A 17387-nucleotide genomic window follows, 5' to 3' on the forward strand; every position below is an offset into this window, starting at 1 on the left:
AGTAGTACCAAAGAGAGATACCAAGTGCTTCAGAGAAATTTGAAGAGGGAGAGATTATTTTCAGCTCTGAGAATGAGAGAATACTTCATGTAGAAGCTATCACTTGAGCTGGACCTTGAAAGCAATATTTCAACAGGTGGAATGAGGAAGGAGCATGTTCTAGGTATGGAGTCACACCCTACATGAAATCATGGAGAGTTCAAGACAATTGAGGGAACAGCTTATGGGCCATTTTTGGCTAGAATATAGTTTGTGAAAGGGAATAATGTGATATTAGTTTAGAAAAGGTAAAAAGTAACTGAATTGTATAACTAATTGCTCTCTCACATTCGAGTCCATTCTGGATATAGTTGTCAAATTGATATTCCTAAACTAACCATTTCAATCCCTCGCTGAATAAGCACCAGTGTCCATAAGATAAAATATATACTCTTCTGTTTGATATTAAAGACCTTCCAAATCTGATCTTGAACAAGTCTCTTGACATCTCATCTATAAAATGAAGAGGTTCAACTGGATGACCTCTGGAGCTCTTTACAATTCTAAATCTGTGGTCCTTTTATTGTTTACCATTTTGGTTGTGTCCTACTCTTTGTGAACCCTTTTGGAGTTTTCTGTGATCCTAGACTTTTCAGGCTTATTGGTCTCTTTCACAAATTCTCCATTCCAGCTAAATAGCCTCACACCATCATATTGTTTCCCTCCAGCAGAAGGTAAACTCCTTGAGAATAGAAACATTCATTTTTCTTTGGCTATTCCCAGCACCTAGTATAGTGACTGGCAGAAAACTTAATTCAAGACTTGTTGAATGAATAAATGAGGGTTTTTTGAGAATGCTTGTCTGTTTAGAAAGCTGCTAATTAAAACTTTGCTTTCCCTAAAAATCTTTTATTTGTATCACTGTTATTGAAATATCAGAGAATAGTATAGTCAAATGTATCATCTGACCATTTTAGGCTGGTTTCTACACTTCCACTGAGCCTACCCCTAGGGCCATAGGAACCACCTAGGTCAGCATTGGTGAATCTTTTAGAGATCTCTTACCAAAATAACACCTTCAAATTGCCTGTGAGCCACAAGCCTATCCCTCCATCCCCACCCCACCACCCTGGCAACATTACTCCAGACATTGGAGGAAGGAAGTGCATTCAGCTGTTGGGCAGAGGGGCAGAACATGTGAAAAATGTTCTCAGGCACTGTGGAGAAGGGAAATGAGGAGCAGTCCCCTTTGGCATGCTGGGGCAAGTGTTCCATGCTTTTGCCAACATGGATCTAGGTGATGGGCTTCTAGAGTGGAAACTAATGGTGATATTCACCTAAACACATTTTATTCAAGGAGACAGATCTGCCACATAAAAGATAATGTAATGCAGCCCAAATCAAGCATTTTATCTTGTTTTGATGAAATTACTTTGGACCTCTTTTTTATTTCTTATTAAATTTTCTATTCTAAAAATCTTTCTGTTTTTTAAAAATCTGTTAAGCAAAAAGCAGTACAGCCCATTTTAAACAGGGATACAGATACACATTTATGAGCATATATATCCATATATATGTTATGGGACATGTATAACTATTAAAGGGATAACTTTTTTATAAATCATTAACCCAGTCTTGCTAGGCAAATTGAAATCTCTTAAGGACAAGATGTTTTTGCTTTCAGGGGGAATCAAATCAAAAGACCTGAGTTCAAATTCTGACCCTTCCACTTACTACCTCTGTAACAGTTAACTTGTTGTTCTATAATTTGTAGTTGTAGAAATTGTCACAGTTACTATGATCTTAACACACAAAGTTGCAAGACTTGTTTTCCTTATTTCTTTATAGGAAAGAAGAATGTAAGGCAGTGAAAGGGAAAGATTAGCAAGTAGACTTTATTAGCTAGCCAGGCCAAAGCATAAAAAGTGTAAAGTTATCCTTTTAATTATGTCTAATAGTATAACCCTCACTTGATTCTTCCATCCCTGCTATCATCTTATATCTCTTCTACCCTCCCTAGATAAACTCTTCAGAAAGACTTTCTACACTAAGTACCACCACTTTCTCTCTTCTCACTCTCCTCAATCTCTTACAATCCAACTTCCAACCTTATCATTCCAACACTGCTCCCTCCAAAGTCACTAATGATCTCTTAGTTGCCAAATCCAATGGCTTTTTCTCAATCTTCATTCTCCTTGACTTCTCTACAGCCTTTAACACTGTTGATCAGTGTCTCCTTGTTAGGCTCTTCTCTCTAGGTTTTCAAAATGTTACTCTGTCCTGATTTTCTTCCTACCCATCTGACCACTCCATTTCTGTCTCCTTTGCTGTATCCTCTTCCAGATCATGCCCTCTAATTGTTAAGTGCCCCACTGGGTTCTGACCTAGACCCTCTTCTCTTTCCCCTTTAGACTACTTTACCTGATAATTGCATCAGCTCCCATGGATTTGATTACCATGTCTAAGGTGATGATTCTCAAATATACTTTTCTTGTCCCAGTCTTTGCTGACCTCTAATCCTACAAATTCAGTTGACTTTCAGACATCTCAAACCGAATGTCCAGTAGACGTGTTAAACTCAATATGTCCAAAACAGAAATCACTATCTTTCTAGCCTTTTCTAGTCTTTCCTTTTTTTATTACTGTAGAGGGAAACATTATCCTTTCAGTCCCTCAGACTCCAACCCAGGAGTCAGCCTGGATCATTCAAGTTATCTCACCACCACTCCCATATAAGCTATTGTCAAGGCCTTTTGATTTCATCTTTGCAACATTCTCAGACATGCTCCCTTCTTTGTTCTGACACTGCTAACACTCTAGTCCTTATCACCCAAGACCTTCATTATTTCACTCTCCTTCTGGTGAGTCAACCTGCTTCAAGTATCCCCACTCCAAACTATCCTCCATTCAGCCACCAAAGTGATTTTCCTAAAGTACAGATCTAATTCAAGAAATCCAATGTCTCCATATTACCTCCAGGAACAAATATGAAATACTCTGTTTGGCATTCAAAGTCCTTTATAACCTAGCCACCACTTACCTTTACAGTGTTCTTATACTTTACTCCCCAGGATATCTTCTTCAGTTCAGTGATACTAGCATCCTTGCTGTTCCATGAATAAAACACTACATCTTTTGCTTTCAGACATTACCTGTTCTGACTGACTACTGGACTTCTTGGCTTCCTTTAAGCCTCAACTAAAATTCCACCTTTTCCAGGAAGCCTTCCCCAACCCCTCTTAATTCTTGTACCCTCCCTCCATTAATTATTTCCCATTTATCCGATATATAGCTTGCTTTGTATATATTTGTTTGTATTTTGTCTCCTGTGACAGAGGCTGGCACTAGGGGAAGAGTGCCAGGCTGAAGAGTGTGTGGATCTGATCACTTCAACAGAGGAGGGGCCCCAGGAGATTGGAATCTTGAGGAGCAGAAGGTTCCCTTGTGAAGAGCAATTGGTCTCTCAGTTTAGAGAAGCTGGAGAGAGAAGGTTGAATAAGGACTTTCTCCTGAAGGTTACACACTTTTTCCTGCTTGTGACTGGAAATCATCCCCCCCACCCCCAACATTTCCCAATTGAAGAAACTCAGTGAAGAGAAAAGCTGAGAAAGGGCATTTTGAATCTCTGTCAGACTTTATCTCAGTTTCTCATGCCTAGGGTCTGAACTTAGGCTGCCAAGGCCTGAGTTTCCCCCAAACTCCAGGTGGAAGGAAAAGGATTTTAGCTAGAGAAAGGGACTCCTTTTCTCCACTATCATCTCCCATTCTTTCCCTGCCAGTTATTCCTTTGTATTACCCTGATTGAGTTCATTGACGTTAAAGTAGTTATCTTTTCCCCAAGCTGTGAATCAAGTATGAGTGAACAGATCAAGGGGAGAGACATTTTCCAAAGAAGAAACCCTTTGGTCTCTAGTAGTGGAGGGGAAACGAGGGACAAGAGCAAATCTGGGAGAGCAGCCATAGCTAAGGAGGGAAGGCAGAAGGGGGAAAAATCTTCAAACCCCCTCTCCTCTCTCTGAACAAACCATAAACATCAGCTGTCCTCTCCTAGATAGTGTTCCCTTTACCATCCCCAAACCTTTTCTCCATTAAACTCCCCTATTAGAATGTGAGCTCCTTAAGGGTGGGGAACTTTTGCCTCTTTTTGTTTCTCCAATGCTTAGCATAATGCCTGGCACATGGTGAGTGCTTAATAAATATTTTTAAAGGATATTTTATTTTATCAATTACATATAATAACATTTCTAAATAAGTTTTCTGAATGTTTATTAACTGATTGGCCTAAAGTTTAATGTACTTCCTCTTAAATTTTCTTTTTATTTCCAGTTGTTAACTTTGAAATTTTATAATTCCCAACCTGATTTTTTTTATTAAAGAGAGAAATTATACATTTCTTATATAAAAAGAAAGTTAAATAAGTTCTAAATGCCTATTGGTCTTTTTTCAGGGATCATCAACTCCTATAAGTAACTTCTGTTTCCCGATGGTTATCAGGCAGCTAGGTGGCACAGTGAATAATACTGGATTGAATCCTGCCTCTAAGACTTAACTGTCTGACCCTGAATAAATTACTTGACCTCTGTCAGCCTCAGTTTTCTCATCTATGAAATGGGATAATAAAATCTAATTCCCCTGACTGTTTTGAGGATCACATAAGATAACATGAGGAAATTGCTTTGCAGAACTTAATGTGCTATATAAATGTTAGCTACTTTTTGCTGTAAGTCAGTCTTTATCTGGTGCTGCCTTACTATGGTGTGGAGATGCCTCTAAGTTTTCAAAAGTTCTACCAGTAGAACCTATCTGTTACTACTGAGCCAGAAAGGTTTCTTGGCCACCCGGTGATAGATTTCTTGGGTCACAATTGTTGAACAGGAAAGAAGTCTAAATGAAGCAAAATAAAGCTAATTTGGACAGTTTAACATCTGTACTTGATTATGTTTTAGGTCTTTTCCTTCTGCACAGTGGAGTATGGTAATGACAGTGTTTGCAGAAGTATGTGGATAAGGTGTGGGTCACAGAATGTGTGAAGAGGTTGGAGAACAGGTAGATTAATTAGGAATGGTTTAGGACTTTTTCTTAGCATATGATACCAGATGCCAAAAATTGCCTTGCCAAGAGGTAGTGTTTCTTGGGAATCCCCTAATTAGAAGCTCAGATTACTTGGTCTTTGTAGAGGGGACTATGGAAGTTCAAAATTGTGAGATTCTTAAAACTAAAAGGGAAATGTATTGTTTCTTATCAGAACAAAGTTGTCTTGACATTGTATGCTCATTATGTTGCTTTATTAGTAGTGATTTTATGAAGTATGAGAAGCTTAAAAATTGCTACTGTTTTCTTTCTCTCATCCTCCCTTATAGTCTCAAAGAAGGATACATAGTGTAGTAGAAAAAGAGCAGATTAGATGCAAGGTCGGAAGACTCAACTTTTATACCATAAAGGTTTAAATATCTTGAATGCCATATTTAATACATTTAATTTTGTTGAGCTTCAATTTCCTTATCTATACTATGAAATAATTTGAATTATGTAAATTTTATGCCACTTAAGTAGATAGTTAGGTGGCTCATTGTATAAAACACTGAATCTGGAGTCAGTAAGCCCCAACTTCAAATCCAACCTCAGATACTATGAATATAATTTTAGGGTTGTGACTTAAAATCTAGATTTAATTGGCCACCAGGGGAAATCTCAAATAAAATACCCAAGTCAGTCTGGAAATTTATGGTAATTTAATTAATATAGAGGGAAGGAATTTAAGGAAAAGGTGGGAAGAAGATATAGGATTTCTCCTGCCTGGCCTGTGCCAGGGGGAGTTTAAAATTCCCACCTCTAGCTCTCTGAAGAAGATTAGAGGCTTCTAAGAGGATAAAATTGGAAAAGTAAAGGAGGGAAACTCAGCCATAAACTCACCACCGAACCAGACAATAGCTTATAGCCACACTAAGATGCTGAAAGGCTCAGCACCCTGCTATCAGCCAACTCTCCACTGCAAAAGGTACCAGAGAGAGGAAATGAGCCAATATATAGACCTTTCACTCTTGTGTCTCCTCGAAATGCCCATTCTTTTAGAGTTCTCATCTTCTTTGATTAGATTTTATCTTTAGAGTTACTTATCATTTCTTTGTAAAGTTCACCTTTTGTGAGTTACTTAACCTTTTTGTGATTAATTTAACCTTTATAGTTACTTAACACCTTTTTGTATTAAGATCTTAAAATAGACTTAGCTTAAAGTTCTAGCTTCACTATAAGGTAAGAGTTAAGTACCTTCATTGTTCAATCAGGAGATTACAACTTTATCTTCCCCTAAAGTATGATCTAAGTAGGGTGGAGTAATTTAGAGTTTCCAAGACATTCCTGATTTTGTTAAACTAAGTATCTTCATTGTTACAATCAGGAAATAGCTAAATCCACTCTTCACAATACTTAGTAGCTGTGTGACTCCAGACAAGTTACTTAACCTTTGTTAGCTTCAATTTCTTCATCTATAAAATGGGGATAATAATAGTACTTACCTCCCAGGGTTGTTGTGAGGACCAAATGAATCATGTAAAGCACTTAGCGCAGTGCCTAGCATATAGTAAGTACTTTATAACTGTTATTATTATTCAAGTTCTAGAGTTTGTAATCAATCTTCCTACCAACTAGCCACTCCATCTGTGTCTAGTTGAAAAAACATTGGTCATGAAATCAGAAGATCTGGATTCAAATCTTGCCTCTGGCACTTGTAATGTGACTATATAAGAGAACTCAAGAAGAGAAACATTAGCCTGACTTTAGGCCCTGACCGAAGTACAAGGTCCTTTAAAGTCCTGTCTATCTGTCCAAATCCCCAAGAGACTTTGCTCCCCACACTTATCTTTTCATTACCAGTGTCTTGAATTCCTTCTCTGCTGGCTCCTTCAGATCATCTGTCTTGAACCCATCAATCAGTAAATGGGCATTTATTAGGCTCCTATTATGAACTCTGCAGGCACTGTACGAGGGAGACTTGTCTCATTCTTAAGAAACTCTTCTCTAACTATAGCCAAACTTCTCTTTATTTTCAAAGACAAATTCTGAATGAGTTTTCTATTCTTAGTACCTCAGTGTAACTCATCCCTCCATAACTGTCAGCAGTTATGCAAAATCCAGCATGGATTTAATCCCCTGGAATTGTATTCTGTGAGGTAGCCAATAGTCTTCCAGCCAAATTGATGGTCTTTATTCTCTCTCATCTCCCTTCTACATTGGGCTACACTGCCCTTCTCCAAACTCTCCTCTCCCCTGCTTCTGCACATTACCTTAGTTTGTATCTTATATCTCTGATTTTTATAGTCAGTAGCTAGATCTTTAATTGAAGGCTTTCCAATTTAGCAGGACATGCTAGAACTTATGAACTAGTCTTCAGGAACCCAGGATGACCTCCACACCATGGTAAGATCACAGAGGACTTGAGGGGAAAGTTTGGGTAGTCAGTCAACTAGCATTAAGTATCTACTATGTGCAAGTATTATGCTAATAAGCTCTGGAGGAGTAACATCTGAGTCCCCTGAAAAAATAAGCTTAGGGATAGTTTTTAGTCTTTCAAAGGAATCAAGGGTAGCTAGGTAGGTCAGTGGATAAAGAACTGAGTCTGAAGATGGGAGGTCCTGGCTTCAAATTTCTAGCTATGACCCTGGGCAAGTCACTTAACCCCAATTGCCTAGCTCTTACTGTTCTTCAGTCTTGGAATTGAGACTTCAGTCTTGGAATTGAGAATTCTAAGGCAGAAAGATGTTTTTTTTTATTTTATGGGACACTGTACACAGTAACAACAATATTGTGGAATGATCAACTGTGATAGACTTAGCTACTCTCAGCGATATGATGATCCAGGACAATTCTGAGGGACTTATGACAAAGAATGCTCTCCACCTCCAGAGAAAGAACTGTTGGGGTCAGAATGCAGATGAAAACATGATTTTTCACTTGTTTATTTGGGTTTTGGTTTGTAGGTTTTGGTTTTATATGATTATTCACTTACATAAATGAGCAATGTGGAAATATATTTTGCATTATAATACATATATAACCTAAATTGAATTGCTTGCCAGCTCTGGAAGGGAAGAGAGAAGGAAGGGAGATAGACAATCTGGATCATATAACTGGGAAATTTGTGTGGAAATTTATTACATGCAATTGGTAAAATTAAGTTAAATATTTAAAAAAAATAAAATAAAATTGCATGGGTTTGGGGAGAGCTAGTAGGATAGTAGCTAGAATCTAGGTGTGGAATTGGGAGAACTGTGTTCAAATGTGACCTCAGCCATGTCTTAATTGTGTATCCCTGGGCAAGTCACTTAACCCTACTTGCTGAAGCCTTACTATTCTACTTTGGAACCAATACTTAGAATCAATTCTATGAGAGAAGATGAGAGTTTTGTTTTTTTAAGTTACCGAATCCATCCTTGAGACTTGATTAGTTCAGAGAATTAAAGACTCCGAACTTTGATGTAGCTTTCTTGTGTCTGAGAAGCTCCTGCTTCTTCCTTAGGTTTGACCAGTAGACCATGAAGGGCAACACAGAGGCAGAGAAGCTTTGTTCAATTCAGTCAAAATGATATCCTCACTGAAAAAACTTTTCCTAGTTATGAATGTCATTCCCCTATGATGGCTAAGAAAAACTTCTTTACTATTTGATGGACTCTTAAGTGTCTCATTTTCTTCTGGTCTAAAATCTGATGTACCATCTCTACCTGAGCCAGGTCATTATAACTGAGTGTACTAAGAAGTAAATTGTTACTGCAGTTTTATGGTAGTTTAATTGAAGACCAAGACACTTAAAGACAAAAATAATATGGAAACACATTGGGAGATTTTCTTCAACTTGATTCATAGCTTCTATTCAAGACACTTATGACAATGCTCTTATGGTACCCTCCCCTCTCAGAGTAGTAAGATCAAATTCCTAATTGAAAGCATATAATTTATATTATAAAGGAAAGTTGTGTTAAAAGAGGCATCCAATACAGACCCTAGAATGAATGACCAAAAATCAGTCGTGGGATTTAGAACCAGAAGGGACAGTAGAGGTCACCTAGTACAATCTCTTCATTTACAGATGAGGAAAAAATGTGACTAAGAAGTGACTTACCCAAAGTCACACAGGTAGTAAGTGACAAGAGCAGAATTTGAACTCAGTGCCTCTGGCTCTTAATTTATTGCCATTTCCTCTCTATCAGGTTGCCTCCTAAATAGATCACAGTAATTTGTAGTACAGATTTCAAGTTTCCCAAGACAGAAACACCACATACACACACACACACACACACACACACACACACACACACACAGTGCCTTGCTGTTTCAGGATATTCAAAGGGCAAAACATGGTCCCCCCTCAATGAGGTTTCCTGCCTCTAGAACACACATTCTGCCAGGTTTTCTGGTGTGACTATCCCTACAAACCTCCTTCAGTGAAAGAAGGGGTGAGAAAAAAGGTAAGACATGAGATAAACACATTTTCTCTCACTTCGGGTTTCCCTCATTGCCTCACCACTGGTCCTTCTCTTTTCCCTATTTTGTTTAGTCTCTTGTTCTCTCACCCCTTATCACTGCCATGCTCTCATCATAGAAAAAGCACTTCATCCTCACATACTCACTCCAACTTTCATCTCACCACTAATACTCTAATAGGAAAGGAAGGGAGAAGGGGCAAATATCTCAACACAAGATACCTATGTATAATATTACCTGACACTGAGAATTTTTTCAATCTGATGATTTTGTAAAATCCAGTTATCCATTTTATCCTTCAAAGAGGGAAAACCCTTGTAAAGGGTGGAGTACATGGTTAAATGCCAACTTATGTGGAAACCTTTTTGTGAATCACAAAGGAATCACTTTAATGGAGGAGATTTAACTTTGTTACCACTAAGAGGAATTCACTGTTTCTTATTGTAAAAATATCCATGCCTTTAATGGGCTCTGACTGAGGAGAGCAATAACTAAATCTAAAATAGCATTTGCTACCAGAGAAGTGTTTTCAAAACATCTGTACATTTTAAATAGCCAAGATAGTTTGTGAAAATCAAGAATAATTCCTCCAGTGGAAAGTCATGGATGGATGGATGGAAATATTTTTGAAAATCTTTTGCTTGTTTTAATAATAGTATATGTTTTTTAACAGAGGGTGGTGACATATATAATTGATTTTATAATTAAATCAAGACCAGGTCACATATGTTCTTTTAAGACAGCTTGGAGAAAGTTAAGGATAATAATTATCAACCAAATAATAGAGTGCTAACAAGTCAAAGATAATAATAATAGCTGATATTTATAGAACACTCTAAAGTTTGCAAAGCATTTTACAAATATTCTTTTATTTTATCTTCACAGTGACCTTGGGAGGAAGATACTATTATTATCTCCATTTTATAGTTGAAGAAACGGATGCAGAGATTAAGTGACTTTCTCAGAGTCACACAGCTGATCAGTATCTGAAAATAGATTTGAACTCATGAAGATGAGTTTTCTTGATCCCAAGCCTAATGCTCTCTCCACTATGCTATCTAACTGCCCCTTTGCCAAAGGTTACACAGGCAGTGAATAGCGCAGCTTAGAATTGAACCCAGGTTTCATGTTTCTCAATCCAAATGTCCCTTCCAGTGTTTCAAAGTGCTTTCCTTTTAGGCAAGCTGAAACCTTTGGCCACAGACTGCTATAGATCTTCCCATGAATCCACATAGAATTGTCACACAGGCACTGAGTCACATTCTTCTATTTTATAATGCCATTGTCGACTTGAATATGCCACAGGGGAAATTTCCCACCTTGATCTTGATCTACCCAAGAGACTGAAATGGGAACAAGGTGAAGGCATTTGAAAAAGAAACATTTTCTTATCTGACCATTATGAAAATATAGCATAGCTTTTAGCTGATATATTTAAAATGAATTTTTGTTAAAGTATTTTCTTCATCTCTCTCCCTCTTTACAGCTGATGGTGTCTGTGTCTTTAAGTGCTTGGTCAATGGAGATACAGAATGCTGCCGAGTTGGGAGAGAGTCTATCTTAATTACTTTGGGGTACAACAGTGCTTTGCTGTGGTTCCAGTCTCATTCTGGTAAGTTCTCTGTCCTGCCAATTATTTAAGATCCCCTTCCTCCAAGAACAGTAGGAAAATCTAGACAAAAAATGTCACTTGACACTTTTACAGAATGATTCTGGGAATGTTCTCCTAGAGGTGGCTGCTCTCAAAGAGAAAACTTGAGAAATGCTAGAACATCATTGGTGCACAAAATATGAAAATGTAAGAAACTAAGAGTTCCTATAGCCCAACCTTCTTAGATAAGCAAACAGACCCAAAGGATGGAATGAGTTGCCCAAGACTAGTAAGTGATAGAGTGGGGACTTGAATTTTGGTTTTCTGATTCCAAATCCAGTATTCTTTCTACTGTATCATGCTACTTCCTGCAGGTTTCTTTGTCCTCTCTCTGCCTAAAAAAATTCTCCCCTACTGGACTATCACAGTTACTCCTTTGGGTAAAGGCTTCATTTCCAGAAAGCACCTACAGAAATGTGAAATGTAGCTGTTATCTAAGAAGAAGGAACATTTTACTTTCTTACTTTTCTGGGTACATTAAAATCATATGCTGGAAAGCTACCTTAGAGACTATTTAATTAAAGACTCACCAAATCTTAGAGATAGAAAGGATTGAAAAGGCCATTTAGTCCAACCCTATCCTGAACAAAAAACCCTTAGGAAACGTTAATTCAATGGTCTTCAATCTTCATGGCATAGTCTTGAGACCTTTCACTAACCTAGTTGAGTTTTACTAGGTAATCACTAGTTTTTCAGTGACTTTGCTCTCTAGTCACTCCTCATCTTCTCTTAGGAAATTAACTTTTAGTACCTAAGTTTAAAATTTCATTTATCCTGATTGAACTTAATCTTATTAGATTTAGCCCAGTGTTTCAAGCAATCTGTATATTTTTCTTTTTTCCCTTAAATCCCTTAAATTAAGGGATAAGCAAGGGAGTTAAGTGACGACCATGGACACAAACCTAGGATGTGTCTGAGGCCAGATTTGAGCCCAGGACCTCCCATCTCTGGGCCTGCCTCTCTATTCACTAAGTAATTTAGCTGCCCCTGTTCAGGATTTTTTTTATCCTGACTGTTATCCAGAGTGCTGACTAGTCTTCCAACATAATGTTATCTGCAAAATTGATTTGTCTGATTTTAGCTAAGAGTATTAAAAATGTTCATCAACTCAAGTCCAGTGGATACACTCCTGGAGTGCTCCTTTATAAGCCTCCTTCAGAATTAACATGAAACTATTAATGAATAACTGCTCTTAGAGCCATCCTTTCATTTCTGAACCAATCAGCTATTTGACCTGTCCTGCATCCATATAACCATATAACTCTGTAGTTCACACCTCTCCTCCTTTTTTCTAATACCATGAAAGATTTTATCAAATGTTTTTTTCTAAAAACCAGAGAATTCCAGCATTCACTAGATCCTGTACTAGTCTCCTCTAGTTAAAGATGAAGAAAATGAGACCCAAAGGCATTTAGTGTCTTGTTTATGTTCATCTTGTAAGTCAGTCATGGGTTTATAGATCCAGATCTTAGAGATCATCAAACCAATACTTTTAACTTTAGAGATAAGGAAAGACCTTGAAAAGCTGAGTTGCCCAGGGTCATACAAATATGGACAAAATCAAGGGGAAAACAAACAAACAACTCACATTCTCTGATGACTCAAGTTCAAAACTCCTTCCACTGCCCCATCCTGCCTCCCATGAGAGCTAGAACTATGATTCAAGCCTTCTGCCCCTCATTTAGTCTTCTTTCCAATATATCACACTACAAATAAAAACAACTCACACTTCTATAGAGCTTTAATGTTGATAAAGCATATTTCCTCCACAACAAAAAACCTGGTAGGTGGTATATTATTATCCTAGATGCTCATTATTTGTCAGAGCTAGGATTTAAACTCAAATCTTTAGACTCTTAACTCCATTATCCATTGTAAGATACCATGCTGGCTCTCAGAAATGCATGTTATATCATACATACATTAGTTTATCCTAGCAACTAGCCTATCAAAGAGAAGGCACCAAGAGTATGAGAAGCAGAATAGCAAACTTTTGATAGTCAGACATGGAAGACTCCAAGGATTGAGGGTACAGAAAAGATCAGAAATGTGGGAAATGGGCAGGTGGCAGAGGAAAAGAGGAAGGTATTAAAAGTCTAGTAGCATGTATAATGTGGCAAAGACACCCAGAAAGAAAAATTGTAGGGTATTCACAAACTAACTTGGCATACTTAAATTCCTGAGAGATGGCTCTACTGAGTACTTTCTGTCTACCTGGCAGAAAGTCAGAAGTGTAACTATTCTGGCCATGCTGTTGTGATGTCTGGCTGGGTTAGAGGAGGCAGTGTTGATGGACTCCAAAGAGCACTACATTTGGAGTTCAGGAACCAAAGTGTGAATCCTTTCTGTCTTCCTCTGTCTCTCAAGGAGGTAGTGTTGGATTAGATTTAAATTATCTTTATAGATCCCTTAAAACTCTAACTCGTATGAAAATTAAAAGTTTGAGAATTCTAGAATGAACCTATAGGACTTGCTAAACCTATAGATATAATAACAAACAAATGTGCCATGTTGATTTTCTTCCATTGAATAAATGCAGGTGATAGTGATTTTCACAGGTAGACATATTATTCAACTTCATCAAATATAGTCCATGGAGCATAGTCCTATTGTGTCCTGCTAATTAGAGAAGTCACTTAACTTCTGTTTTCTAGAATGATTGGAGAATGAAGAGACAGCGGGATACAGTGGAAAGAATACTGACCCTGGACTCAAAGGATCTGAGTTCAAATTCCACTGTTAGCACTTACCTTTCAGAAAATCCCTTATCCTTTTGGCCTTAGTTTTCAACTGTAAAATTAGCAAGTTGGGCAAGATGGCTTGTGAAGCTCTAGGTCACTTATCTTAAGATTCAGTAGTCCTTAGGCTTAATATACCCTTTGGACTTGGGTATATCCCTTCACCTCTCATTTGTAAAATGGGATAAATACAACTGAGATTATTTTTCTCATAGGGTCATTATGAGAAAGGCACTTGGCAAACCTTAAAAGTGAATTATCTTTACTGTGAGGTGAGTTATCTTTAATGATCAGTCAACCTGTCCAGGACCCATGGTCTTATTAGCATGGGAGCTGTTTGTACCAACACAAACCCTAACCTATCGGTACCTTACTAGGCTTAGAGAATTGCTTGAGGATTAGCAAGACTAAATTATTTGTTCATGATTACACAGCTAGTAGGTATCCATGACAGGATTTGAACCACACTGATTGAAAATGAGTCTATCTTTGATAATTCTTTTTTTTTTTTTATTAATATATTTTATTTGATCATTTCCAAGCATTATTCGTTAAAGACATAGATCATTTTCTTTTCCTCCCCCCCACCCCCCATAGCCGACGCGTAAGTCCACTGGGCATTAGATGTTTTCTTGATTTGAACCCATTGCTTTGTTGATAGTATTTGCATTAGAGTGTTCATTTAAAGTCTATCCTCTGTCATGTCCCCTCAACCTCTGTATTCAGGCAGTTGCTTTTTCTCGGTGTTTCCACTCCCATAGTTTATCCTTTGCTTATGAATGGTGTTTTTTTTCTCCTGGATCCCTGAAAGTTGTTCAGGGACATTACACCACCCCTAATGGAGAAGTCCATTACGTTCGATTATACCACAGTGTATTAGTCTCTGTGTACAATGTTCTCCTGGTTCTGCTCCTCTCGCTCTGCATCACTTCCTGGAGGTTGTTCCAGTCTCCATGGAACTTCTCCACTTTATTATTCCTTTGAGCACAATAGTATTCCATCACCAACATATACCACAGTTTGTTCAGCCATTCCCCAATTGATGGGCATCCCCTCGTTTTCCAGTTTTGGGCCACCACAAAGAGCGCAGCTATGAATATTTTTGTACAAGTCTTTGTGTCCATTATCTCTTTGGGGTACAGACCCAGCAGTGCTATGGCTGGGTCAAAGGGTAGATATTCTTTTGTCGCCCTTTGGGCATAGTTCCAAATTGCCCTCCAGAATGGTTGGATCAGTTCACAACTCCACCAGCAATGAATTAATGTCCCTACTTTGCCACATCCCCTCCAGCATTCATTACTTTCCTTTGCTGTTATGTTAGCCAATCTGCTAGGTGTGAGGTGATACCTCAGAGTTGTTTTGATTTGCATCTCTCTGATTATAAGAGATGTAGAACACTTCTTCATGTGCTTGTTAATAGTTTTGATTTCTTTATCTGAGAACTGCCTATCCATTTCCCTTGCCCATTTATCAATTGGAGAATGGCTTGATTTTTTGTACAATTGATTTAGCTCATTATAAATATGAGTAATTAAACCTTTGTCAGAGGTTTCTATGAAGATTTTTTCCCAATTTGTTGTTTCCCTTCTGATTTTAGTTACATTGGTTTTGTTTGTACAAAAGCTTTTTAGTTTGATGTAGTCAAAATTATTTATTTTACATTTTGTGATTCTTTCTATATCTTGCTTGGTTTTAAAGCCTTTCCCCTCCCAAAGGTCTGACATGTATACTATTCTGTGTTTACCCAATTTACTTATGGTTTCCTTCTTTATGTTTAAGTCACTCACCCATTTTGAATTTATCTTGGTGTAGGGTGTGAGGTGTTGATCTATTCCTAGTCTCTCCCACACTGTCTTCCAATTTTCCCAGCAGTTTTTATCGAATAGTGGATTTTTGTCCCAAAAGCTGGGATCTTTGGGTTTGTCGTATACTGTCTTGCTGAGGTCGTTTTCCCCCAGTCTATTCCACTGATCTTCCTTTCTGTTTCTTAGCCAGTACCAAATTGTTTTGATGACTGCTGCTTTGTAGTATAGTTTGAGGTCTGGGACTGCAAGGCCCCCATCATATGTGTTTTTTTTCATTATTTCCCTGGATATCCTTGATCTTTTGTTCTTCCAAATGAACTTTGTTATGGTTTTTTCTAAATCAGTGAAGAAGTATTTTGGTAGTTCAATGGGTATGGCACTAAATAGATAAATAAGTTTGGGTAGGATGGTCATTTTTATTATATTGGCTCGTCCTATCCATGAGCAGTTAATGTTTTTCCAATTGTTCAAGTCTAGTTTTAGTTGTGTGGCGAGTGTTTTGTAGTTGTGTTCATATAGTTCCTGTGTTTGTCTTGGGAGATAGATTCCTAGGTATTTTATTTTGTCTAAGGTGATTTTGAATGGGATTTCTCTTTCTAGTTCTTGCTGCTGAGCTGTGTTGGAGATATATAGAAAAGCTGATGATTTATGTGGGTTTATTTTGTATCCTGCAACTTTGCTAAAGTTGTTGATTATTTCAATTAGCTTTTTGGTTGAATCTCTAGGATTCTTTAAGTAGACCATCATGTCATCCGCAAAGAGTGATAACTTGGTCTCCTCCTTGCCTATTCTGATGCCTTCAATTTCTTTATCTTCTCTAATTGCTACTGCTAGTGTTTCTAGTACAATGTCAAATAGTAGAGGTGATAATGGGCATCCTTGTTTCACTCCTGATCTTATTGGGAATGCATCTAGTTTATCCCCATTGCAGATGATATTAGCTGTTGGTTTTAGATATATACTGTTTATTATTTTTAGGAATGACCCTTCTATTCCTATGCTTTCTAGTGTTTTTAATAGGAATGGGTGTTGTATTTTATCAAAGGCTTTTTCTGCATCTATTGAGATAATCATGTGGTTCTTGCTAGTTTGCTTGTTGATGTGGTCAATTATGTGGATGGTTTTCCTAATGTTGAACCAGCCCTGCATCCCTGGTATGAATCCTACTTGATCATGGTGAATGATCCTTCTGATCACTTGCTGGAGTCTTTTTGCTAGTATCCTATTTAAAATTTTTGCATCTATATTCATTAGGGAGATTGGTCTATAGTTTTCTTTCTCTGTTTTTGACCTGCCTGGTTTTGGAATCAGTACCATGTTTGTGTCGTAAAAGGAGTTTGGTAGAACTCCCTCTTTGCTTATTATGTCAAATAGTTTGTATAGTATTGGGGTTAACTGTTCTCTGAATGTTTGATAGAATTCACAGGTGAATCCATCAGGCCCTGGGGATTTTTTCTTAGGAAGTTCTTTGATGGCTTGATGGATTTCAATTTCTGATATGGGATTATTTAAGAATTCTATTTCCTCTTCTGTTAGTCTAGGCAGTTTGTATTTTTGAATATATTCATCCATTTCTCCTAAATTGGTGTATTTATTGCCATATAATTGGGCAAAGTAATTTCTAATGATTGCCTTAATTTCCTCCTCATTGGAGGTGCTGTCCCCCTTTTCATCTTTAATGCTGTGAATTTGCTTTTCTTCCTTCCTTTTTTTAATTAGATTGACCAGTACTTTGTC

General features: G+C 37.6%; 1 protein-coding gene across 4 annotated transcripts in view; it reads left to right on the top strand.

Annotated features, from left to right (window-relative positions):
- The window catches only part of LOC100017350 (histone-arginine methyltransferase CARM1-like), a 324100-nt gene that overhangs the window by 141635 nt on the left and 165078 nt on the right, over positions 1–17387 (top strand). For all 4 annotated transcript variants that reach the window (XM_007499522.3, XM_007499521.3, XM_016424237.2 and 1 more), the window contains exon 2: positions 10943–11068. In XM_007499522.3, the coding sequence (XP_007499584.1) occupies positions 10943–11068 (126 nt within the window). The remainder of the gene's footprint in view (positions 1–10942; positions 11069–17387) is intronic.

Source organism: Monodelphis domestica, chromosome 7 (genome assembly GCF_027887165.1).
Source record: "Monodelphis domestica isolate mMonDom1 chromosome 7, mMonDom1.pri, whole genome shotgun sequence".
NCBI lineage: Eukaryota > Metazoa > Chordata > Mammalia > Didelphimorphia > Didelphidae > Monodelphis > Monodelphis domestica.